The following is a 27,915-nucleotide window of genomic DNA, read 5'->3' on the forward strand; positions in this document are numbered from 1 at the left end:
TTATTTTGTTTTATCTTATTTTTATAAGAAGAAAAGGAATATGTTAATTTTTAGGATGCTTTTCTATAGATTAAAATAATTTGAAAATTTATTATAATGCCTAACTTAACCTAACTAACCTAATAATTAGAATAAAGAATATTACAAATTTTAGCTAGTTTTTCTATAGTTTAATCTAAACAAATTTCTTAACATTTTATATATTTATTTTGTAGAATATTTAATTATTATATTAATAAGATAAAAACTATAAAACTTTCAGCATGGATTTCTATTACAGTTTCTCAGCTTTTTTTTTAATAATAAGATAAAGAATATAGTTTAAGTTTGATTTTCCATAATTAAATCCAGTTTTATGATTTATGAATAATGAGTTAAGGATTATTACAAGTTTTGCCTTGATTTTTTTAAGTTGAACTCAATTTCTAAGCATTTTGTAGATTTGTTTTTGAGAATATTTAACTATTTAAATTAAATTAATTTAAGGATAATGATTTAAGGAATATTACAAGTTAAGTCGTAAGTTTTATATATATTTTATATAGGTCACTTTTTTTTTTATACTTTCCTTTAGTTAAATACGAATTTCTCCCAGTGCATTACCGCACTGCAATGTTCTTTTTATTATTTTCTTTTGATTTTTTTGCGATAACAGCTTTTCCCGCTCCCGCCAAGCTCTATAATTGTGTTAATCAAAACAAAAACAGCAACACGCAAAGGGGGGAAGGGCTGCCCAACGGAAAATTATAGACCGACCCTAGGAAAAAGTCTAGACAGCAGAATCCTGCAAAACCCAACATTGCGATCCTGATCCTGGGCCGCCGGATCCCTTTTGTAACGCCCATCGCGACGCCGTGTCGATAATTTAGAAATTAAATGTAGTTCGCCCAACTGTGAACTGGGAGGAAGGAAAAGGCATTGGGAAAATGTAAGGAAAGCAATGCCGCAAACACACATCACACACAAATCAAATCTAATCAAGCAAAGAAAGAAAGCGCACTTTCCCAAGGCAAGGGGTAGCAGGGCAGGAGCAGGAACACCCCTCCCAGCCAAGGCTAAGGATCACCCCTCACGCTCAGAAAAAAAAAAAAAGAACCTTGGTCTAGTTTTCTTTTTTCTAGTTTTTTTTTTTTTTTTTGTACCTTTCCTTGTTGCAACTGCAATTACATTTCATTTTTCCGGGATTTCCATTTCGTTTTCGATTTCGATTTTGGATCTGAGCCAGGACTCACGCCACAGCCAAGGACGGGGTGTCCTTTTGCCATGGGTGTCAGGATCTGTCCGTCTGTCCGCTATTATTATTATTCTTGTTTTCTTTTTGTTTTTCACTTTTTTTTTTTTTTTAGCCTTAGACTGGCGGGGCCTTGTAATTATTTAGTTTAGGTTTTAGGCCCTGACAGAGTCCTTGGTTTTTTGTGTCTTGATTTTTTCCTTCCTTGATTATTTCTTCTGTGATTTTTCCTTCCTTGATTATTTCTTCTTTAATTTTTCCTTCCTTGATTGCTGGGAGAAAATTGAGTCAGTGGCTTGGAAACTTTCAATTTCATGCTTAGTTTTCCTTAGGAATTAAAGAAGAATGAGAAAAAGAGGTTAAAGATTAGGGAAAAATGGTGGCATAGTTGGAAGACAAGGGTCCAGATTAGTGTAGTTTTATTTAATATTTTTATTAAGATTTTATTTTAAATAATTTAAAAGAGAAAATGTGGAAATTAAGAAGTTTGAAAGGCTTAAAAAGTGCAGAAATGGGAACCTGTTTTAGGCAGCAATTTTAGTCTTTAAAACTACATATAAAAACATTTTAACTTTATAACAATAATTCTGAAAAATTTCCTTTAAAAAGGTAACATTACCTAATTACTTACTTACTAATTAATTATTTATATTACTTTTAGTTTATTTTAAAGAATTAAAAGGAGAAAATGTGGAATTTAAGATGTTTGAAAGACCTAAAAAGTGCAGAAATGAGAATCTGTTTTAGGTAGCAATTTTAGTCTCTAAAAATGTTTAAAAAAATCTAATAACTTTATGACAATAATTCTTAAAAATTCCCTTGAAAAAAGGTAATTATTTACTTACTAATTAATTATTTACATTATTTTATTATTTTATTTTAAAGAATTAAAAGGAGAAATGTGGAATTTATGAAGTTTGAAAGACTTAAAAAGTGCAAAAATAGGAACCTGTCTTAGGCAGCAAATTTAGTCTTTTAAAAATGTATAAAAAACCTATTTAATTTATAACAATAATTCTTAAAAATTCACTTGAAAAAAGGTAACATAACCTAATTATTTACTTATTTTAATATTTTATTTTAAGGAATTAAATGAAGAAAATGTGGAATTTGAGAAAAGTTCAAAAATATTAACTAGTTTTAGGCAGCAATTTTAGCCTCTAAAAAGTGTATAAAAAACCTATTCAATTTATAACAATAATTCTTAATAATTCTTTTAAAAATAAGTAACATTACCTACTAATATAAAATTCTTTTAAAAATATTAAATTATTTTTTATCAAATATTAAAAAACATGCAAAAATTCCTAAACAAACCCAAACTCTTTCTTTTTACATTTTCATTAAATTTCAATTTTGTTTTCCCACATTTAAAAATAACTTTCATTTAGTATTAAATTTCAAGAATATATAGAAACTACACACACGTCACTCACCTTTCTCTGGAGAATAATTAGGCAATTTAAATGCTAATACTTTTGCCCGACAAAATATCAAATTATAATCCTTCGACGCCCTGAAGGTGGCAGGGAGTGAGGGTTGGGTTTTCTAATTATGGAATATGAATATGAATTGGGAATTAGTTAAGCTGGCAATTGGCTTTCAGTTTTTGTTATTTAAATCAGAGATGACTAAAAAGAAGGCAGCGTAAGAGGGGTATAAATCAAAAATAATAATAATTTTAAGTTCTTTAATATTATGATTAAGATTTTGGGTTGTTTTTAAGGTTTTTAGCAGTTTCTGTATTCTGTATTCTGATGAAGATTTCCTTTAATTTTGTTTAACAAAAAAATCTGTAAAATATTATTTAATCATTAAAATATTAAATAGTTTATTAGCTTAACTTTATATACTTGCCACACCTTTTTGCCACATTTTGAGTCCGTTAAAAGTCAAAGTTTGTTTTGCTGTTGTTTGGTTGACCATCAATCGAGGCCACAAACCTAAACAAACAAAAGCTGCAGCCACCACCAATATTAGAATATTAGATGTTAGTTGGCAGGGGGAGGGGGAGTTTAAACAAAGGGATTGGGAAACGGAAACGAGATCAGGATCGGTAGGACCACCGGTAAGCTGCTGGACCTGCTGCTGGATGACCGCGCAGGCGCGTGTGCCGAGGTCAAAAAAGGGCAACCAGCCAGCCACACAGACGCAGCTGACTTTTCCAAAATGCCAAACAATAGAAAACCGTCCACCGAACCATCTTTCTTCATTTTCCTTTTTTTTTTTTAATAATAATAAATTAAACAAATAGTGTATGGCGCGCGCTTTTCATATTTTCTTGTTTGCTTTTCGATAAAAAAAAAAGAAAAATAATTTTGTAATGCGCGCACGCTTCGCGCTGCCCGGGAAAAAAGGAAAAGCTGGAAAAATGACAAACGATGTCGCTAAGCCGCGACAATATGAGGCTATTAGGGTAATAATTTGTGGGATTAGAGCTGCTCCTGGCAAGCCACCCCAACGGGGAAAGTCCTTCTGGGCTTGCATTCAAAAAGTAACAATTGCAGGTTTTTATGGAATGTTTTGACTAGAAAAATTGTGTTTTTTTTTAAGGTTGTTTTGGGGGAAATTAGTAAGAGGAAATCTTTACTTTTAGGGTTTTTTTTTTAGGTTTTTCTGGTTTTATCAAGAGGTAGAGCTTAAGTTTTGAAGTTTGTAAAGTGTTTTTAAGGCATCTATTTTCTGGGAAATCTATTTAAATATTTTTGTTTTAGTTTATAAAAAGTAATAATGGAAAACTTTATCAAAAAACTTGACATTTTTGTATGAATTTGATTAATTTTTATCAATTTTATAAATTTTTTGGATTTTTAGAAGTTTAGTTTTAGTTTTTGTATATAAAAATATATTTTCCTTGAAACATTTATATAGAAAAACTATTCTTTCCATTTCGTAGTACTTTTAAACCATCTATTACAGTTTTCCAAGTTAATATTTTATTTATTTTTTAACAACTTAAGTCCAGCAGGCAATATTAAAGTTAATTTAAAAGGTTTTACAGCCACTGAAAGCTAAAGGCCTTTGGTCTGACGAGGAAGGAAATATATTAAGATCTCAAAATCAAATTATTATTAGCATTTATATTTATAGAATATTTAAAAAATATATACTTAATAATCCATTTAGCTAAAAATTAAATTTTTCTCTTTAAAAAGTTTAATTTCTTATTTTTATAATAAAACAATAATTTTTTCCCTTGAAAAATTCAAAATTTACATTTTTCCCAGGTCGTACTTAAAAATTTAAATATTTTTTAAATCTAAATCTTATCTTAAATCTATAAAAATACCTTTTAAATCTCAAACAGAGAACTGCATTGATCGAAATTTAGTAAAAATTTTTGCATTTCCGTTGGCCCAGCAGCGGGTCCTGCCAGCTATAGGTCCTTGTCGTCCTTTTTTCCTCTTCTCTTTGATGACCCCTTGGTGTGAACTACTTGCCTCTGCGGTTTTGGGAAATTATTTCGAATTATGACATATTAAGATTTATGTTACGGGGAGAGAGTAAATCGCCGCGAAGCGGGGATAAAGCGTTTGCCAAAATGTGCGTTTGCACAGGAGGCGACCGCAGGATGCTGCTTGCTGCTTGCTACTCCTTGGTCTTGAGATTTATGTATGGCAGGATCGTTGGTTTAGGCTATATACTGCATGGCTGCAAGATCGCCCAAGATCGGGTTTCAGGCATTCGCACAATGGGCGCTCCCGTGACTTACAGCTGTTCGGAAAGTATAGAGAGGGACGACTCCTTCTTGTCCTTGTGCTTGTCCTTATCCTTAAACTCAACTCGACTCGTGTATCATCCTGGGCCGCGGGCAATGCCATAAACTTGGCATTATTATTATTATTTCATATTTTGATTTATTGTTTTGCTTATTGTTTTGCTTGCCACACCACATTCAGCGCTGAGATGGCGCCATGATTTTTGGCAAATCCTAAAGGTAAACCTCCGCCTTATCCTTTTGTTTAGTCCTCCTCCTGCGGTCTTTGAGTTTTGTTCTTCTTTACTTTTTGGCCAAGCGATTTATGTTAATTTTTTGCTTTTATTTTTTCGCGCGACAGTAAGTTTAATGTCGTCTTTTGTTTGCTTTGCTTGATTTTAGAGACAAAGGAGGGAAATAATTCATGTTTATGGGAGTTAAAGGGGAAGATTTATGGCTTTTAGAATATATTTTATATATATATTTTTTTGACTTGGGTTTTAGGAAGTTTTTCAAATTTGTTTTAATTTTTAAAAAGTAATTTTAAATCATTTTTATATACAAATTTATACTTTTAAAAATTTGTTTAAGTTTTGATTTGTATTTAAATTGATGATTCCTAGGTGTCGCCTTTTGCAGCGCCATCTATTGCTTTAAATTTGTACTGTTTTGCTGTTTGTAAATTTTGAAATCCTAGGTGTCGCCTTTTGCAGCGTCATCTATTGCAGTGAATTGGTACTATCTTGCTATGCAGCGGTTCTGACAGTTTCCGCTAGGCGCGCGGCTTCTGTCTGGCTGTCAAATACAGTTTATATACATCAAGCAAGCATGTAGATAAAATAAAGGACAGAAAACGTTTTCCAATAAGAAAGAAAATCCTTTAAATTCAAAGTTAAAAATTAAAAAAATATATGTGTTACTTTTACTCTTATATAACATATTTTTTGGAGTTTTTTTTTAAATTTTAAAAAGGGATATTTAAGGGCCAGAAAAGGACTTTATCCTAAGTTGGCGATTAGTTTTCTGGATTTTCTGTTTATATTTTTAACATTACAATGATAAAGTTAAATATTAAAATATTGATTAAATTTCATTTGGAAATCTTTCTCCTTCTTCTTCCTTGCCTTCACCCCTTAAAGTTTCATCTTAATTCTGATTAAATTTCCCAGAAAAACGTTCTTTCCATTTTTTAAACAAACTGAAAAAATGAGATCGTTACCAAGTGCGTGCGAACAGTTTGTGAGACACTCATATATAGACTCTTAGATAATCATATAAGCTTTATAAAATGATTCAAATTATATGGAAAAAATCAAATAGCAGATCGGAAAAGCGATAATTGAGAGGCATTAATATTATTTGGACTAATCATTCGGTGAGTGTTTCAATATTGATCGACTTTATGAGGCCCCAGATGAGGTATCGAGGCTGAGTGGGCTGTTGATGGATGTTGGTGGATGGAAAATATACAATGTAGGCTATTTAGGCACTGAGAGAAAAAGTTGTAAAGAAAATGTATTGGAAAAAAAGGTACTTAAGAGTAGTTTCCTATGGGATTTTGCTAGGATTTTTGGGGTTAAAAAGGGTTAAAAGTTTGTATAAAAATTGCTAATTTGTTTTGTTTTTTAAGTAAACAATTTCTGGGTAGTAACAGAATTTTTAATTATTTTTAAACAGATTTTAAACAAATTTTGAACAAATTTTAAGCAATTTTTAAACAAATTTTAAGCAAATTTTTAACAAATTTTAAACAAATTTTAAACAAATTTTAAGAAAATTTTAAACAAATTTTAAGAAAATTTTAAACAAATTTTAAATAATTTTTAAAAAATTTTAAACAAATTTTAAGCAATTTTTAAAGAAATTTTATGCAAATTTTTAACAAACTTAAAAAAAATTTTAAATAAATTTTAAACAAATTTTAAAGAAATTTTTAACAAATTTTAAGCAATTTTTAAACAAATTTTAAACAAATTTTAATAAAATTTTAAGCAAATTTTAAATAAATTTTAAACAAATTTTAAGCAAATTTTAAATAAATTTTAAACAACTTTTAAAGAAATTTTTAACAAATTTTAAGCAAATTTAAAAATAAATTTTAAACAAACTTTAAACAATTTTTAAAGAAATTTTAAACAAATTTTAAACAAATTTTAAGCAAATTTTAAACAAATTTTAAGCAAATTTTAAACAAATTTCGACCAAACAAATTTTAAACAAGAATAGATTTTCCCCTTCAATTCTTGACATTTCCCCTTCTGGCTTTTCCCTCTGTGTGGCATTTTCTAGATCAAAATCGATTGTTTAGAAAATTCACAGCCAGTGCTTAACCCACCTACCTCCCACCCTCTCATAGGGGGTGTAACTTATAGATCGGGCGATCTCTAGCAGCTGGATGACATCATTTTCCAGCCGGCATTGTCGGCATTGTGAATGAAATCCATCGCATGAATGACCTAATAAATGCCAAGCAATGAGCTTCATGAATCAACAGCAACGGCAACAGCCACCAGCGGTTAGTGAATTTTCCACAATAAGGGGAAAATTGCAATCGAATCAATTGACATTCCATTGCAGAGCATTGCATTTCACCAGAAACAGACCCGGTGTCGCCAGCACCACCCACTCATTGGTACAGCCCTTGCCACTCCACCAACCAACCCCACCCACTCCCTATCTCTACCCCCAAAACTGATCCACTCTTTCAATTGAAAAAAAAAACTCACACAGACTCGGCATCGAGTGACGTTTGAGGAGAACGAGAGCCAATTTTTAATTAATCAATGGAAAATGCCGTTTCATTGTTAATCACTCTTAAATGATCGCGCATAAGGCAGCCTTACTTACACCCACTGAAGGCAGACACCCACCCACCCACTCGTTGGCCACCTCATCTGCTTTTGCTGCTGCTTCTTTTTCTTACTAAATCCATCTATCAGGGATTACGCATTTGAAATTTGTTTAACTTTCTTGGGTCATAAGTCATCTTGGAGGAAAGGCCAGGCGTGGGCTTTGCGGAGGCTGGAAAGTAATGCTTCCTTCCGCTTTGGGGGAAAGTATTAGGGAAAGTGTGGGAGTTATGTGGGGTATGCAGGTTTGTATGTGATGAGTAACTTAGATGGAAATATTTAAGAATATTTCGATTAAAGTAAGTTAATGGAAAAGCTAAGAAAGAGCTGAAATTTTGAGGATTTAGTTGTAATTTTTGAGAATATTTTAGATTAAGAAAAAATCCATCTATTAATATGGAAAACAATTTTGTTTGTTGAGAAATAACTTGTAATTTTCAATGAAAAACTAATTTTGGAAGTTATTTTATAAACTTAATATATGTAATATTTAAAAAACAAATTAAAGTAAAGAATTTACTTTACAATAATAGAAAATTATAAGTCCTGCTAAGGCAGAACTAAAATTAAAATCATAAAAAAAAGGAAAATTATAAGGTTTAAGACTAATTATTACTATAGTAAGAGCTTATATCAACTTGTATATATTAGGTTGTCAAAAAAGTCTTGCGGTATAAAATTGGTTACAATAATGCGATTCAAGTCAAATATGCGCCGTTTTGTTTGATGACGCGTTCCCAACGAGATGCCAAACTTCATAATGCCCCTCTCATAGAAGCTCGCTTCCCTATTGGCAAAAAACTCGGAGCGTGGCGCATCTTCGACCATCTCTACACCAGAACGAAAACGTTGATACCATCCACAACGATGGTGGAAATGAAAACTGTATCGGGTCCATAAACTGCACAAATTTTATTGGCGGCTTGAGATGCATGTTTGCCTTTATTGTAGTAGTACTGTAGAATATGCAGTATTTTCTCTTTATTTTGCTCCATGATTGCGACGCTATAACTCACGAACGACTTAAAAGAAAAGACAATCAATCAAACACGTGTTAGCGCCTGAAATGAGCTTTCCAAAAAGGTATAGTATGACCCGATGCGACGAATAATATAAGAACTACGCGCTTTCAGCGCCAGCTAGCGAAAATACCGCAAGACTTTTTTGACAACCTAATATCAAAAAGTAATAGAGCTACTGCTAAAGTTACTACCTACTAAAAATAACTTCTAACTTCTACCTTCCAAGGCAGAACTAATAGTAAAATCTTTAGGAAAAGTAAAATTTTAAGGCTTTAAAATAATAAATAAACAATTTCTGGAAGTCCCTAAAACTGCTTTCAAACCAAATTCCTTAAACGTAACACAAAATAAAATCAACTTGTTGAGGAAAAACTTTTCAATGAAAAAGTGAAAATAATGGCTTAATGATGTCTTTCTTGATTTTGGCAGTGATTTTCCAAACAAAACACAAATTAAGTACAGAATTTGATTTACCAAAATATATAACTTTTGTTCCTTAAAATCATTACCAACCATAATTAATTCTTAAGATTTCAAAATCATTCCTTTAAACAAACTAAACATCAACTTGTTAAGGAAAAACTTGTAATTATCAAAGAAAAGGGTAAATATTTGTTTAATCAAGTTACTCATTTTGCATGTGATTTAAAATTAATATTAAATACTTAAAATCCAAAAATAAAAAATAGAATATATTTTAGAAAATATTCTAGAAACTTGCTAGCCTTTAAGTCCTAGGTGTTGCCTTTAACAGCGTCTTCTATTGGCTGTGAATTCTACTTTCTACTTTCTGCTTAAAATCAAAACTCATTTAAAGGCCATTCTCATTTTCCTTTAGCTTAAGACCAATTCACTCTTTTAGCCACTTTTATACCCTCCTCGCCCCCTTTCTTTATGGTTAATTAGTCAAAAATGATTTGTTAATTAACTGCTAAAAGAGGCAGCAATCCTACGCTGCGATCGTCGTTGATAATTTCGTGGGGTTATAACACTTTCAGGCAGAGATTACTTATACGACGCGTTGTCCATTTGCTGTTACAAACGTGTAAACAGGTTTCCCCCCGCTACCACTTCTTCCACCAACCAACCCACTTGAAGATCTTCCAATGTCCAATCCCCAATCTCCAAAACCGCAATCCCCAATTCTCGGTTGGCCAGACTTCGCTCTTTTTTTTATGCTTTTTTGATGATGTGTGATATATGGACACGCAATGAAATGGCAACAATTATTATGCAAATGCGACGTTTTGTTTTATGAGCCATAAAAAAAAAAGAGAGAGAAAAAAAAGAAACAGAAAAGAGGCAAGTCAGCAAGTGTGGTTTTGCGTTTTGCAAATAGAAATGGCAGGCAAATTAATTGAAGCTAATTACAAGGAGGAGGAGGAGGAGGAGCAGGAGAAGGAGGAGGAGATGGAGGAGCAGCTTGAGGATTGGGAGGCCAAGATTATGCCAACATTGGACCACACGTGCTGGCGATGCTGGCGATGATGTTGGCGATGTATGCTGGGCACCCGGAAGATGATGCCGCAGATTTGCGGAGCGTTGATTAAAGCAAGTTGCAACAATAAATGCAGTTTCATTGGAGTTAATCAGCCAAGGCAGTCGCTGAACTCGCTCGCCCAGTACAGTACAGCTTGGTTAACTTGAATTTGAAGAGAATATATGAAAAAGAAAAGTGTAAGAGCAATCATTAAGGAACTTACACAGTAAGCAAGGCAGCTATAGGGCCAGGCGAGGTAGTCAGGGCAGGGTCAACTTGTGGCATGTGTCTTCTATTCAGTTTGCTGGCCATTTGATTGGAATTTATAGCGCTAGCTGGTTGCATATTTATGTAGGCTTGTTAGGCGCTGGCAAACCACCACCCCCAAATAGAGGATGCAACAAGCTGCTGCTGCTGCTGCTGCTGCTGCTTCTCCAGCTGCTGCACCCACAACCCAAGAACTGCAACCAAGATGAGACGTACCGATAATGACACATTTTTGCCGCATCTCTGGCAGCCACTTGAGCTGCCTCTGTGGCATTTGAATTGCAATTGAAATGACTTTGTTGCAATGTCGTTCTGCGTTGCATTGCCCATAAATAAAGTCACATTTCGCCCCCCTCCCCCCACGAAGAACAATGGTGAAGGAGTACTAGATATATAGATAGTACTCAGATCTAACAAGACAGACGATAAATAGACGAATCAGGGTTATCTTTGATCTTTGCGAGAGTAAGAACTTGGAGGTTAATCAAAGGAACAAGTTTGTTAAGGTTTTCCTGGCTTTTCTAAGGGAAATTGTTGCAGTTTTCTTACTCCTAAGTGTCTTTAGGCTGGTAAATATCTAGAATAATCGTTGAGAAACTGATTTATGTAGGTTAAGAATTGATTTTAGTGGAGATGCAATAACTTCTTATCAAAAATGCTTAAGAAAATTACTGTTTTCTGGATGTTTACTGCATGCTCTTAGCTTTTTTTTAAAGGATTTTTAAGGGTTTTAGAATCATAATCTCCTTTAACAAACCTATAATAACTTCTTTATCTCAAAAACTTATTAACCTGCTAGCTGCCTGTATCTACTCATTAAAAATACTTAGAAATAAGCAAAGTTTGGTAAAATTTTAACATATTCTTAGTCAAAGTCTTAGTTTAAGTCTCAGTTGGTCTTAGACCCTCTCTCTCTCTTTGCCTTAGTCTTAGTTTAAGAATCCTTTAAGGTTTACGATCACAAATCCCCATATCAAATCTATATATTAACTTGGATACTTCTAAGACTCATATAGCTACGGTAGCTACTCATTAAAAATGCTTACTAAAATACAGTAGTTACTCATTTTGTACAAAATCTTTGTGGGTTTTTAAAGGATTTTTTAAGCTTCAAGTTTAACAATCATTCCCATATCAACTTAGATACTTCAAAGACTGATTAAGCTGCCATAACTACTTATAAAAAATGCCTAAAAATTATAAAGTTTCATTAATTTTTACCCCAAACTTAGTGTTCTTCTTAAGCTGTTAGTCTTTAGGTTTAAGACTAATAATTTCTATAGTAAACCTATCAACTTAGTTACTGTTAAAGCTGAAAAAACAAATCCCTAAAATCTAATACCTTTCCCTCCATCTCACATTTTGATTACTCAACAAAATTGTTGGGAAAACAAATTGAAAAGTTTTTGCGTTCGTTTGGCTGAATGAAAATTCCATAGTCCGCAGCGGCTGAGAATGTTTTATTGGCCTTTAGAGTGCCAATAATAAATTCTATAAATATGCAAATATGCAGTTGGCCAAAAACGATGCCAATGGCCTTAAGTGGTTCATCCACCCAAAATCGATCTGCTTTTCCTTCCCCTCCCCCTTCCCCCCCTCTCTCTCTCTCTGCCTCCTCTTCTTCTATACATTTTCCAGTGGCTTCTCTTTTCTACTTTTTCAATTGCTTGCTGATTGGCAGCGTACGTGAGATTTTCTTTATTGTGGAAAAGTTTTTTTTGGGGAGGGGGCGGGTGTGGGTTTTAAGAAAAAGAACTGCCAGCAGCTGCAACATTTGGCCAAGTGCCGATTGTGGCAATAATTTATGCAACGGCTGCACACGGCAACGATCAAACCCGAAAGGCCACCGAAAACGATGCCAAAGTATCGATCAATGAATGGATGGATGGATGGATCGATCGATGGATGGCCAAGCCCGAAGAGATGTCAAATAAATAACTTGCAACACAGGCCATAAAAATGAAGATGACACGGGGGTGGTGGGAAGGTGGCAAATGGGGAAGGGGAGGTGGCAACAGGGAGGTGCAAATGTGGCCGCCACTTTAATGAAAACAATAAATCTTCATCACTTGCAAGTGAATCGAAATGAATCGAATCGAAATGCAAAGCAATCGAAGGAAAACTGCCAGTGCAAAGTGTCAGGGGTGGTGGGTGAAAGGGGGGTGGTCTCGTTGCTTACTTTTTATAGGGTTTTTAAGTCATTTTTTAACAAATATTTTTATAAATTTTAAGCAAATTTAAAAGGGAATAGTTCCTTAATTTTGTTAATTTTTTGTATAATTTTCCCCTCAAAATTGAGTTTTAAAATTAAACACAAATTTTTGTAAAAATTTCTTTCCAACTTTTTCTTACTTTTGCTTACATTTTCCTTTCTTTACTTCAAATTTTTCCAAATAAAAATATTTTTTTTTTTAAATATTTTCCAACTTAAGAACCCTTTTTCTCCTTTCTTAACTACCGCCCCTGCTTGCTTTGATAATTTATTGAGATAGAAATGCACTTGCAAATTTACACAGACCGCAGCTCGTCAATTAATCGAGCTCTCGCCGCCTGCTGCTTCCTGTCCCGCCTACCCGCCTATTGCCTTCCTTCTCCTCCTCCTCCCCCCAAACCCAAAAAAAAGCAAAAAAATTTGAAACGGAAGCGCAAATTTTGATTAATTGAAATGAAAATTGAAAAACAAAAAGAAAACTGGGAAAAACAAAAGCGCCCAAACTAGAGAGGCAGAGAGAGAGAGAGAGGGGGGGCGGATGGGCAAAGGGGGAGTGGCGCAGCGCACTGGCGTAATTGGCCAAGGGTGGGTGTGTCCATGTCCACCGCCGGATCCAAGCGATCCACTGAGCACCACCACCACCACCATTGGCGTCATCGCCACTGACGCATAAAAAAAAAAAAATAGGAGAAGAAAATTCAAATGAAATGTGAAACGGAGAGGGGGTAGGAGGGTGGAAAGCTGAAGGTTGATGGCTCTTCTGGTTTGTCAGGCCAAAGATTATGCAATTTATTTCGATAAACTTCGATAGACCACCCACCCAAGGTCGCTCTGGCAAAAGGCAAATTGATGGCTTCGAGTCGGTTTGTCAATCAAAGGGAAATCTTCCCATTTCCGCCCTCTTTGGGCGTTGTTTTGATCCTCCAATCCCCTTCTCCTCTTTACCCCCTTCTGAGGCTTTGGGATCTCAAATTGGGACGAAAGTCTTCCGGCAAGTTGGATGGATGGTTAGAGGGGGACATTGGGTCAGACTAATCTTAATCACTTGATTTTATGTACTAACGACTTGATCTTCGATCTTGAGATCATTAATTTGAAGGAATCTTTGTTGGTTTTTTCTAGCCAAGAAGTTATCGAAAGGAATCAAAGGGAATTTGAGGTGATTTATAAGAGGAAATCTTGGCTAAGGCAACTTAGGTTATCAATTTAAGTTAATTTAACTTTAAAATATCTACAATCCTTACCCAAATCTTTGCTCTTAGTGTCAAATTAAAGAGGTTAGATCATCGACAATCGATAAACAATAAATCGATGGCGCACTCAAGTTCTCGCCTAGGTCATCATCCCACATGGCAATTCATCCACATTCCAGAGATCAAAGTTATGCCAAGTATTCCAAGGGGGGGAGGTGTTGCCAGAGAGGGGTTTCAGGAGGGGTTGCAGGGCGGTGGCTGCTTATACTTGTTGGCCTAGAGGGGGTGGGGAGGGGCATACCCCATGGGGCGTGGCCACACACGTGATTTACATGTTTTAGCCGGCTAATTTGTTGATGCAAATGCGGGTGTGGCCTGTTCTCGGCTTGGAGTCCCCACAGCACGCGCCCACAAATGAATGTGAAATGGAAATGGAAACTTATGGTGGTGATGGGGCAGAACTAGAGGGGGGGAGTAGAGGGAGAAGGGTACTCTTGGACCTGAGATCGAAGCCAATGGCGACAATTGGCATTCACCGTGGCAATTAATCATCATCACCGTCCGATTGACAAACGCTCCGCAAATAAATCAAAATCAAAACGAATGCAGTCTTGGAAGAGAAGTGCAGTTGGAGAAAAGGTTGATCTTAATATTTTAGTTAGGAAAATTTTTAAAAATGTTTAAAACTGCTTAAAAATAAGTTAAAAATGTGCTCAAAAAACGTGAGATAGAGTCTGTTTTAGGTAGCAAAAGTTTAAAAAAGAAAAACGTTTACTTTGCTTTAAGTTTTAAGTTAGTTATTGATTAAACTTAGTCATAGTTGTTAAGTATTAAGTTAATATTATATAAATTTAAAGAAAATATGTTTCCTAAAAGTTAATCCTTTGCCAAGTTTACCTCAAAATATCAGAAAACTTAAGAATCCTTAAAAAGAAGAAAGCTTAGATAAAAGCATTTTAACCCTTTAAAACCCCAAAATATCTCCCTAAAACTCAACCTATAAGATACTAGAACCATTTCCCAAACTCACCCAAACAAAGTTCACAATCTTAAGCACGAATTTTCTTTAGAATTTTCCCAGTGTAGTTCCCAATCATCGAGACAATTCATCAAAGATGCAAACCTACACGCGGCCGAATCAATCAATGGCCAATGCAAGGTTGAGAGGTCGTCATGGTGTGTGATTCTCCATCTCCGTCTCCGTCTCCGTCACCGTCTCAGTTCCATAGAAGGTGCTGTCGTAATCCTGGACGGGGTGGAAGAGGGCAAGTGCGCTAGCCAGCAAGTCCCCTGACCAAGACCAGATGACGCACGTTGGTGGCAGGGTTTTTCCCTGGCCAGGTTATATTTTCCGAAAAACATAGCAAAGGCCGCAACGGCAGCACAACAATAACCCGATTGTTTTGTCATGGACCCACGATGATCTAGAAACGGGGACGGGAGTATTCTCACGCATCCGTGGTGGCCATATGGGTTAGGTTGAAACGGAAATTCCCAGGGCAGGTAGGAGGTGGATGGATGGATGGATTGCGCGGGACTTGCCAGGTCGCAACGCCCGCCAAGAAGCCAATTTAAATAAGCAGCATAAACAAAAGCGACACCGTTTTATGATCCCTTATCCTTGGTTATCCATGCACAAGGATATATCTAGAGATATCTAGGTAGAGATCAGGTCGATTTCTATATCTGGAAGATATGCCGGCAATGATGCGCCAACCGCACAGGCTAGGGCTGGGCTTTTCCCACGCAACCGCGCGACCTTATCTGCGCCCCTTTTATGAGGCTGCATCTGTTTTTCGAGTTTTTCGCACTTGGCCATCGGTTATCCAGCGTTATATGATGGGAATTTCCGTTTGGACATGTTGTTTTCCTACCTGTTGATAACCCCCTGAACCCTGAACCCTGAACGCTGGGCTCTGATCCCTCTGATCGTGAGCTTCCACAGGTCAATCTTAGTAGGCGATTCTTCGTCGATGGTCGATGTAATAAAACTATAATAATCAATAATAATAGTTTATGATCTGTTGATAAGCCAGATTGACTTGGATTTTGTAATAGTTAGTGTTGGAAATTAGTTAGTATTTTCCTTCTTACCTGCAAAACTCAAAGTTTTCCTTTCCTTTATTGCCAAAGAAGAAACCATCAACTTGTTTCAGCTTATCTAACCCAATCCCCATCTAGATTTTATTATTATATTTTATTGGCTACTTGCATTGCTTTGAACTGATTTGGTTTTATGATCGATATGGGACATGGGTCTTTGGCCATTTTAATTTCCATTTTTCCATTTCGATTTCCATTTCCATGTCCATCTCGACGTTGTCGTTGTCAGTCATCCCCATTTTCGTGTTTGTGTTTTGGCCACTGCTAATGCCTTAAGGCCAAAATCCATTTCGTTGTTTGGCCATATAATCCAACATTATACATCAAATATGGCACTTGAAAGCACCGACCGACCGACCGACCGTCTGCCTGCCTAGCCCCCTGATGCCCCCCTTTGATTTTTCCTGGCCATTTTCCATTGGCTTGCCACCTTTGCAGACTCTCGCACTTGTCGCTGGCGCCGGCGCCTTCAGGGTCGTCAATTTTTGAGCGACATTTCGATCGCAGAAAGAAACAAAAAAAAAAAAAACAACAGAAAATAAATATAAAAATAAATAAGAAAAAAATAAGTGGGTGGTAGGGGGGGAGTGATGATCAACGGCGCCAGACGGACATTAAAAAGAAAAAAAGAAGCCTGGGAAAGGCGCATTTCCACTTTGTTTATTCGTGGCTCTGAGATATTTTTTTAATGGTTTTTAATTTTAATTTTTGGCCAAATGGCCAATTAATGCGATTTACTTGATTCGCCTTTTGCATTTTTCCTGCTGCGTTTATGACGCCGGATATTAATTAGTTAAGCTATCTCTACGAAGGGGGAGGTGATAGAGGGGGGGCATCTTTAATCATTCTACCAATTCTGTTTAGAAATCAAAATCGAAATGGCCAAAAAGCTGAAAACCCATTACGCCGAAAACCGAGTCATTGCCATTAATGTGGCCATAAACCAAACGTCTTTAACGTCTATAATTTGTCTGCACTCCGAATCGGCCCACGCTATATACTATATACTATATATATTCCTATATGTATATATATATCATTCCTATGCTAAATCGGTTTCTCACCCACTCCCAAGAGCTCATCGTAAAGGCGTGATTCATTGAAGTCTAAAGAGCTAACTAATAGACGAAAATTGTATTTCATTTACGCTTTTCTTTGGGTTTTCTTTTTTGATTTTTTTTGCTTTTTCAATTTTTGATTTTTGTTTTTTTTTTTTTTATACAAGAAACATATTTATGAATGTTTATAAAACACAAAATTTCTTGCTTTCTTCGCTGTTTTAGCTGCCTTTCCAAGGCTAACAAAGAGGGTTCACTGGGAGAAGCTTATGATGTAGCCTTTGATACCCTGGAAAATATTATATTTTCTTGATAAAATAATTGTAAATATTAAATTAAGGTGCTCATACTCAATACCCTTTTCGTAAATACTCAGAATTTGTATTGTTTTTTTAGAATTTTAAACAAATTGAAAATTTACTTAGTAGTAAAAAAGTAGTTTTTCTACTACTATACTAGCTTTAAAAGTAGTTTTTATACTACTATACTACCTTTAAAAGTAGTTTTTATACTACTCTACTACCTTTAAAAAGTAGTTTTTATACTACTATACTACTTTAAAAAGTAGTTTTTATACTACTATACTACCTTTAAAGGTAGTTTTTATACTACTTCTTTACTACTTCACTTTATACTACATCAAAAAGTAGTTTTTGTACTACTATAGTACTTTAAAAAGTAGTTTTTTTACTACTATACTACCTTTTAAAGTAGTTTTTATTAGCTCTTTTGCAAGGCGTTTAAGCTAACAAGTTAAGTTAAATAGAAAAATATTATAAAATAGAATTTAAGTGAGTTTAAGTTAGTGAGCTTAATTTATTTATTATTTTAAAAACGAATTTAAACCTTACTTTAAAGTCCAGTTTTTATTATAATTTTGTAAGTTAAAGTACTAAAATGACGAGTATAAAAACCAATTTCTTAAAATAGTTAAAATTGAAAGAAATTTTGTCTCTTTAAGATTAGTTTCTGTTATAGTTTTTAGGGGTCTTAATATATGTTTTAATATTTTTTAATTTAATTAAAAATCCTCCATTTTAATAGCTCTAAAAACCAATTCAAAATCTCATAAATAAGAACAAAAAATCTCTTTTTTAAGGCTTTTTTTACCTTTTTGCTTTTGGTGGTTTGGTTTTATTTTTATTTTTGTTAAACTTTGTGTTTAGGGAATGTTAGTCTCCTTTGTTTCCAGTGTACGAGTACTCCTCCGCCCATTAACTTGTTCTTGTACTTGGTAGAAGTGTTAAGAGCCTTTCATAAGACGAAGTTACCTCCTCCTGTTATCCTCCGTGTCCTTGTAAAGAGTGTAAAAGAGCCTGCTGTAAGCTGAAGTCACCTCCTTCTCTTCTCCTTCCTCCAACAACCACCCCCACCTTAGCCCTTCCACCGATGACCGCACTCTTCGCAAATGACAAATGTAATCATTGGCTCGTCACCATCCTGGGTATGCAACTGGATGCAGTTGCGCTTCTGGCAGCGATCGCACTTAAACACATCCGTCTTAGTGCCTTGGACCTTACGCATCTGAGCCTGGTTGATGGCCTGCTTGGAATAGCTCTGGCGGATACGCTTTAGATCATCAGTGGCCATATCCTCGGGCGTCATCTTGGCCATCGTATCCGGAGAAATCTCACCCCTCATATACTTCTCACGAAGTTCCGGATTCTTTGGATCACGCAAATTGGATAGACGTGACCGTATGCGGTTCTTGTACTTAAACTCCGAGTTCCTTAACTCATCGTAAATGGCCTCCTCCAGACGGGTGGCCATGTCATCGGGATCCGCACTTCCTTCGGCCGTGTCGACCAGCTTGAGGGCGCCGGCCAACATTTCGCGGCACTTCATACGTACCTCAAAGGACATGACTACGCGAGATGGGAAAAACGAAAAACGAAAAAGAAAATTCGATTTGTAAAGCGAAACTTTAATTTTTTTTTTTATATTAGTTGTTAACTTTACCCTCTCTCTGAAGTTGTGAAAGGTTTGGGAATGAAAATGATTGACTTGATTTCCAGCGTTACTAGATGGGAAAGAAAGAAGGGAAAGCAGGAAAAGCTTGCTGCGACTTTTTGATTTTAAGACTTTAAATTTGATTTTGAATTTGGGGTATGTTTGAGGGTATTTTTAGGGCATTTTTAGGTCAGTTTTATGTCAGTTTCATCAAGAAAAATGAGCATGGAATATAGTTTTGTAAGTCTTAAAGAATAATTTTTAAGCTAGAACAGACTTAGTACTTTATTTTAGACTAGAAAAATCACTTTTAAGAAGGTTAACTTAGACTTTCCTTGCCCAGACTTTCCAGCCCTGAAAAATGCTGCAAAAAATAGAGAAAATTAGTTAGAAAAATCTTTTAGATTTTAAATCTTAGATGTAAATCTTTAGATTTTATATTAAAGTTAAGGCATATTTAAGACCATTTAAGTTAAGTGTGTAAATTATAATATTAATTAGTGATAAAAATCAACAAAAGTTAACATTAAATCTTAATCTTAATTATTACATTTTTAAGGATTAAGTTTCATATTATAGACTACAAAAATCACATTTAAAAGATTCATTTTTGAACTCCTCTCACCAACTCTTAATCCCATGACGCCCACTGTACATCCCTAATGGGCAAATGAAAGCTGCATAAAATAGAGAAAAGTAGAGAGAAATCGTTAGGAAAATCTAAAAAAAAATCTTGAAAAATCTTTCTAAATCTAAAAAGAAAATCAAAAATTTTTGAACTCCTCTTACCATCTCTTAATGCCATGCCGCCCACTTTAGATTCCTAATGGACAAATGGGAGCTGCAAAAAATGGAGACAAATAGTAACAAAAATCTTAAAAAAATCTTTAAAAAAATAGTAAAAAATAATCATTAAGGCAGGAAAAGCTTTTAGGGTTCATTTTGGATTTAAATCTTTAAATTTCGATTTTAAACTTAAGGCTTATTTTTGGGCATTCTTTAAGTTAAGTTATTATATGTTTTAATCACTAAGAAATATCACTAAAACTAACACAGAATGTTGTTCTTGAAATCTTAAATAATACCTAAAACACCGAAAGACCAAGTTATGGAACTTATAGAATAGGAAAATCGGATGTTAAAAAGATAATTCTGGAAATTTACTTACCATCCCTCAGTCCCATGCCACCACCCACTGTACATCCCTAATGGACAATGGGTGCTGCAAAAGAGGGGGAATCACTATAGGGGAATCACTAAAAGGAAAACAAAACAGAAATTGAAATGAAAATTTGGTATATAGCCGGTCTATATGTTTGTGTTTTTGTCGTTCCGCTTTCTTTGTGGGCTGCTGCCTTTTGATTTCGCTAATCGCCTACAGCAACTAGCCCAGGGGGATGATCTAATTATTGACGCACGAATCTGCCCCTTTACCCCTGCCCGCCCCTTAACCAAATAAAATAAAATAGAAAATTGAAAACTGAAATATTGAAAAGGCTAACAACAAAGCCAACAGCCATTGGAAAACAAAAAGAAATGAAAAGAAAAACCAGGAAAATTGAAAACAAAAACGAAAATCAGATTGAAATCATTATCCAAGTCATTAGCTCTTTAGCAAGTTGTTGTTGTTGTTGTTGTTGTTATTGCCGGATATAAATCTGCTAATGTACTTATCCCCCTTCTAGCCATCACGCCCCCCACGCACTCCCACCGTGTGTTAGCCGCGTTTTTCTAGCGTTTTAAAACGCCTCCGCCAGCGACCTTCAACTGTTAAACTTGACGACCTCCTCAGCCAGCGCCAGCGCCAGTGCCTAGCGTAAACATCGGATAAAGATACAAAAGTATCTATCAATGGTTTTGGGGAATTGGTTCATGGCCGTATGTTGACCTTGGCGGCCTTTTGTCTTTCTGGTTTTTGGTTTTTGGTTTTTGGCTACCAAAAAAAAAACAATCTTTGAGTTTGGATAAACAAGAGCCCAGAACAAGGGGCAAATAGCTGCGATAAAGGGAAACAAATTTGTATAGATGGGTTAAGGAAAATTCTTAAGAAAAGTCTGGGTTATCAACCTTTGGAAATGGGAAATAAATTCTTGATTTTAAATCTGATTAAGTTAAGTTAAAAAAAGTAGGTGGAGGAAAATTTAAGAGACTTTGTTGCCCCTAAAAAAAAATCAAGAAAAAATCATCTTAAAAGTTATTACAAAGCGAATTCCCCCTTCCTTGTTACTCAAGCTAACTTCGAGTCTAACTTCCCAGCAATTTAAATCCATCAATTTGAATTTTCCGAGCTATTAGAGTCCAAGAGTCGATGATGATGAATCGTTAGTTGGTTGGTTGGCTAGCTGGACATTGGACGTTTCCCATCGGCTGAGTGCAGTTACATTTGCTGCCTATTTGTCTCCCGCTAAAACCAGGTACCGCCTCTTCCTCAGCCAACCCCCCACGCAACCTCCCCCCTACAATGTCCGCCCCTGGCGTGGCCTTCTTTCACCTTGGCTACGTGATGCCATGGCGTGATCGTGTAACAATGCGAGTGATTAGTACGCGCCGGCGTTCAAAATGCGCAATCCGCCGATGGCAGCGAACTTTACCTTCCTCTGTTTCTGTTTTTCTTTTTTTTCTGTTTTTTATTTTTTTTTGTATTTTTCACTTTGTTGTTGTTGTAGTTGCAGTTTTTGGATACCAATTGGTTTGTTATGTTCGGGGTTATGATCAGTTTTCGGGTCGTTTGGTTACTTGGTAAAGGTAAAGGTTGATGGGGGGAAGGAACTTAACTTTGGAGAGTGATTTTTGAATGAAATGTTTTGTTAAGTGGAAGTTGTAGGGGAGTTAAGGCATAGATAGGGCATCCTTAAGATAGATTTTGGTTGTTTTTTAACTTAAGGTAGTATATATTGCCATGTTTTAGGGAGATTCTTATAGAAGTTAGAAGAAGTTAGAAGTTTTAGAAGAAGTTTTCCCTCAAAAAACAACAAAATGTAGGAAAATAAAATTAAAAAACCAGAAAGTTGAAGTGATAAAAGTCAGAACTCTTTCAATACTTTAAGATATAAATTCTATATAAAATTGATCTATATAATATATAAAATTTAAGCACCTTAAAGACCTAAAACATGCTAGGTATTCCCCACGTTCACACGTTACTTTCTATCCCCTGAAAGTAACTTTAAGGTTTTCTCGTATTTTTGTTGCAGTTTTCAGCTTTTCTGCAGTGGCCTTTTGTTACCGCTGTCTGACGACTGGCTAACCGACTGTCTGTCTGGTGGTGGTGGTGGTGGATTCGACTCGACTCAACTCGACTTGACTCCACTACATTGCAGCATGTGCAGCATGCCCCGTGCACTGTACTGGGGTATGCAACTGGCCGCGAGTCCGAGTGAAATGATTTAGTGTGATTTATCTGCGAATTCCTTCTTTCAATCTCTTCTCACGCCACAGATCGGTTCGGCAAAGGGCCAGAGGGTCTGAAGGAGAGAGACCGGGGCCAGGGCCAGGACCAGGGCAAGACCGGGTTAAGCCGCAGCTAAATGCGGCATAGGGACACGCCCCCACCCAGTCTGAGTGTCGTCTCCACTGGCGGAAGGTGTTATAAAAGCGATAATAAAAAATTATAAGCTATGCCCCATAAATTGGCATTTAATAGTTGAAATTTACACTGAATTGACAGTGGCTCCGCGGACCTTACGGCCCATTCAGGTAGGTCTTTATATGATATATATATATATATATCTTATATATATATATATATAAAGATCCACCCGCTGTATATGATCTGGTGAGGATCAGGCGCGATAACCCAGGCCAACGATCTTAAGCCGAGGGCAATCGTCGGCGATTTATGAGGCATCATTATAACGATTTTTATTATGGTTATATTTTGATACGCACGCCAAGGGAATCATGCTTATATATGTATATATCCCAGGGAATATGCGAAAAGACAGTAAGCGAAATGTTTATAAGGTTTAAGTTGGGGTTTATGAGAGAAAACTTGGATTAACTTGGATTTTAACCCTCTTTCTTAGCTTTCTTTTCACTAACAAATAGTTTTGTTAACAAAAAGCTTTTCTATAAATAACAAATAATATTAATTAGGTTTATTTTTAAATCAATGCAAGTCTTCCCACACTCACTGCCAGCGAGTTATCTTATCTTATCTTTGGAAATGAAAACACACACACCCACCACCCTCTCCATTGCCTGTCTGTATGACATAATTTAAGTTATTGCCAGCCAACTGGTTGTACATTCGCTTGAATGGCGCGATTATTTTATTAATGCCGACAAGCCAAAATAAATAACGAACGAATAACTGATTAATGAATTAATTAAATCATTACCATAAATCAAAGCAATGCCCAGTTTTGTTTCGTTAAACGTTTGGGTGGGCTGCTTAGATGGCTTGATTTGTGTTTGAAAAGGGTTTAAAAACTCTTAAGACCTTGGGTTTATGGTTAAGGGTTCTAAATTATATATAACTTAAGAACTAATAAACTTAAAATAAGTTTTAATGTTAAGTTTGTTAGTTAGTTAAGGCCGAAAGTGGGTTAATTTATGATTTTAAGTTGATTTTTGAGAGGAAATCTTGAAGTTTATCTCGTTAAATGTTAAATTTGTATTAAAAAAGTGGCTAAAATGTTAATTATTATTCTTAGTTATGACTAAAAATATATAAAACCTTTAAAATTTAACATTAATTCTTCATTTTTTATGTTAAATTAGTAAGTTTAAGGATGATTATTGATTAATTTCCTACATAATTTCAGTTTTCCTTTCAAAAATTAAACATAATTTTAAGAAAATATCAATTAAAACTTAATTTGAATACCAAAAATCATATTATGTTTAGTTTTAAGTTTTCTTTACTTATAACTTACACTTTCGTCTCGCACCTTATGCCAATGAGTGTCTTTCTTAGGAGGGAGATCTTATCAGACTCAGACTTTTGGCCATTTTTATCTGCCGGCACACTCATGCCTGGTCCGATCATCGTAATCATCCTCATTACAGCCCCTGATAATGCCAACAACAACTTTATCTGATTCGTGTTGCAATTCTGACCTCGTCTTTTTGCCTCCCTACCCCTCCCATTCCCCCTCCTCCTGCCACTCTGCCTTTTCCTCTCTCCATCCCCCCCCTTCAAAGTTGTCTTCATTTCCTTGATGAAAATTTTCAGAGGTTTCTCTGGTTATCGGAACGGGGAACTGGCTGGTTGTTTATCTTTTTTTATGGCTGACCATCAAAGTCTTAACACACATTTTCATTTCAGTAATGTTTGTTCTGGGTTTTGTCTTGGTTTTTGTTAGTCTTAATATTATTCCCTGTTAAATGTTACATAATATTTAAGGCAGCTATCGTTTCTTCTAGTGGGAGTTTGGAGTATCAATTAGCTGGGCATTCGCTAATAGAGTACTTAGCGGGCGATTAACTATAGCGATTGTACGGTCGAAGATCGGTTAAGGCTCAGTTAATCGCAGGGGTAAGGGGCTTGCTTGGTGACAAGATCGATGGAAGGTAACTGCTCCCTTCCTCCCCACCCCCCTCTCTCTCTGGGTGTGTATCTCAGACAGGCTGGCACAAAGTGGAGTGCATGTCGTTGGATGTATTAAAATTCCAACAATTAGGGAACATTTCACATGCCTTTCTAATAGCCAACAACGTGCTTGGCAACCCAGAGGAGGGATCATGGGGGATAGGTGGAATCGGTGGGATAGGTTGGATAGGTGGGTTCGGTGGTTGGGTGGCTTGGTGTTTTGTGCACTCAGATGCAACAAGTTGATAGCCGGAGCTAGTCAAACCGCTTTGCTGTTCACTCACTATGCAATTTTCAACAGCAGCAACAGCAGCAGCAGCAGCAGTAGAAGTAGTGGAAAAAAAGGAGCAACTGCGGCAACAAAGGAACAGCCAACTGGAAGCAGAACAACAGCATGTTGGCATGTCAATAATCTTCTACTAGTCAAGTTGGAGGAGTCCCAAGATGCACAGAGAGAAAAGAAGGGGTAATAAAAGTCAGGGAAGTAAGCAAAGTTAATCAAAGAAAAGTGGCAAGTTTGTAACTTTCAGAGGACAGTTTTTGTTTCGTTATTAGCTAGTTAGTTGGATTTAACTTTTAGTTAGTTAACTTACCAATCCTACTTTGTTTTTCCAAGTGAAAATCCAACTAAAGACTTGGCTAGAGTTGAGAGGGGGGGAAAGCAAAGGCAAGGCAAAAGCAAAAGTGGCAACAAAAGCAAGACAAGTTGCAAGTCAGGCAACTGACGGAATCTCAACATACGAGAGATAGAAAGATCTTCGAAGAGAGAGATCTATATTCCATAGATATCGATTCCTAATTCCGAATCGGAATCATTCGCCATTGGACGTGACTTGCCACTTCCGTTTCCAGTTTTGCCACGCATTCGATTCGTTTTCGATTGAAAACGAAATCCGATTTCGCAGTTCTCGTCGTTCCATGATGATCCATCAATTATTTTCGCACTCCCCCTAACCCATCAATGATGATCTGGGTTTATGGAATCTGCGTTGCCTGCCTGCCTGTCCTGGTTCCTAACTTCTTTTCCTTGTTTGTGTCACGCTTTGGTTGCCACACAGGCAACACCCTGCTGAGCGTTCGGCACCCACACACACACAGAGAGACATACAACACACGCGTACGTGATGGGTACAGTGAGCACGCACCGGGTGACAACGGATGAGCTGGCGATCAATGGAATTCTAGAAATCTGCCAAGGAAGGCCATACAGGGTGTCCCTTAGGGCTGTCTTTCGGTTTTCTTATTAACTTAACTTGATATTAATGTAGAAATTCAAATCAAAACTTAGACTTTTAATTAAAAAATAACTTTTTTTTATTTTAGAAACATGTCCCCATGGCTCCATCCATGTTTCCCATTCTCTGAACGAGACATTTTGGGACGTGGCCAGCGAAGTGACGCGAAGGTGGCTGCCTGGTCACATCCATAGCCAAATACAACAAAAAAAATCAAAGCCCGAGCAACCACCAAGCATCAACCACTAAGCACTAAGCACTGACACCACATATAGTTGAGCATATATAGCAGATATAGCGTATATATATAGCAACCACCGACATCGGCCCTCGCACGTTCCACGCTCCATTGACAGAAAACAAATTTGCATTTGCCAGGCAGTCAGTAAGCATAGAATGGGAAGCACTGAGAGAAAAGGTATAGTGGAAAGTTAATGAAAAATATTTAATAAGATTGTTATAGAATTTAGGTTTTTTTTTAAGGTTTTTTTACTGTGATTTTAATTAGTTTTTAAGCTTAGTTATGAATTATTTATGTTTCTTTTATTGCTAAAGAAACACCAACAAGCTTGCAGATGTCTTAAGTTATTATTATTTTTTGATAAAAAATATCTTAAATATTTAACAAATTTATATGTAAATTGTATTCCTACAATTTTTAAGATTTTTTATTGTATTTTTAGTTAGTTTTTAAGCTAAGTAGTGGCTTGTAAAGTTTTTTTTAATGTTAAAAGCAAACCTACAAGCTGGGAAATTGCTTATGTTTTTAATTTTTTTTGATAAAAATTGCTTAAATATTTAAGAAATTTATAAGCTAATTTTATATATAGAATTTTTTAGATTTTTTACTGTGATTTTAATAAGTTTTTAAGCTGAGTAATGGCTTGTTATGTTTCTTTAAATGTTAAAACAAATCTACAAGATTAGAAATGGCCTACGTTATCAATATTTATCGATAAAAAAAGCTTACAAATTTAAAAAAATTATAAGCAGATTTTATGTCTCTAATTTTTAAGATTTTTTACCGGATTTTTAATTAGTTTTTAAAATAAGTAATGGCTTGTTAAGTTGCTTTAAATGTTAAAAACAAATCTACAAGCTTGGAAATGGCTTAAGTTATTATTATTTATTGATAAAATTTGCTTAAATATTTAAGGAATTGATAAGCTAATTTTATGTCTAGAATTTTTTAGATTTTTTACTATGATTTTAATAAGTTTTTAATTTAGATTACAGCTTGTTAAGTTTCTTTAAATGTTAAAAAAAAAAGCTTACAAGCTTAGAAATGGCCTAAGTTATTATTATTTTCGGATAGAAAGGGCTTAAATATTTAAGAAATTTGTAAGAAGATTTTAAGTTTACAATTTTTAAGATTTTTAATTGTGATTTTAATAAGTTTTTATGCTAGGTAATAGCTTGTTAAGTTTCTTTAAATGTTAAAAAAGCTAACAAGCTTGGAAATCTCTTATTTATTGATAAAAAGGTCTAAAATATTTATTAATATTAAAAATAATTTGTATATCTGTTTTATATTTAATATTTTAACACTAATTTCAAACTAATTTAAGCAAAAAACCAGCTAAAAAAGTACTTAAAATACCTTAAAATATTAAATTTCCCCTTAAGAAAGCCAACTTACAGGGTACTTTTAGGTTCCACAGAAATCTAAAGCATATATCAACATAATTTTCCTGATTAATCATTGCCTAAGAATCCCATTAGCAAAGGTCGAAAATAATTCGCAAATTTTTTGCGTTAAGCTGAAGATTAAAATGCTAAAAAATTAATAACGCGCTGAGTCAAGCATGGGAATGGCAACATAAATCTTAAGCAAAGACTATATGCTGGCTAGCTGGCTGGCTAGCTGATTCTTAAAAAGATTTGCATATATCTATATACTATATCTGATTCCCTTGCTGGCTTTTTACTCATATAAACATTTTCATTTTCATTTATCATGTTTTAAAAGAAAATTGCAATATTTTTTGCTCTTTGATATTTAATTAAAAGCAGGCGAAAAGTTCTACAAAGTTTAGAAACTATTTCATGGCTGAAAAGATGTGTCAGTTTGGGTTAAAAAATGTG

At 35.2% G+C, this 27,915-nt stretch overlaps 1 protein-coding gene across 1 annotated transcript; it reads right to left on the reverse strand.

Annotated features, from left to right (window-relative positions):
- Positions 1–18,200: 18,200 nt before the first annotated feature.
- LOC108110034 (transcription elongation factor S-II) lies at positions 18,201–19,116 on the reverse strand. The gene is made up of 2 exons (XM_017218884.1): positions 19,072–19,116; positions 18,201–18,977 (listed from the first exon to the last, which is right to left on the reverse strand). Exon 2 carries the CDS (start codon positions 18,973–18,975, stop codon positions 18,487–18,489), a length of 489 nt encoding a protein of 162 aa, XP_017074373.1. The 5' UTR covers positions 18,976–18,977; positions 19,072–19,116; the 3' UTR covers positions 18,201–18,486.
- Positions 19,117–27,915: the final 8,799 nt, after the last annotated feature.

This window comes from Drosophila eugracilis, unplaced genomic scaffold, assembly GCF_018153835.1.
Source record: "Drosophila eugracilis isolate 14026-0451.02 unplaced genomic scaffold, ASM1815383v1 contig_1858, whole genome shotgun sequence".
NCBI lineage: Eukaryota > Metazoa > Arthropoda > Insecta > Diptera > Drosophilidae > Drosophila > Drosophila eugracilis.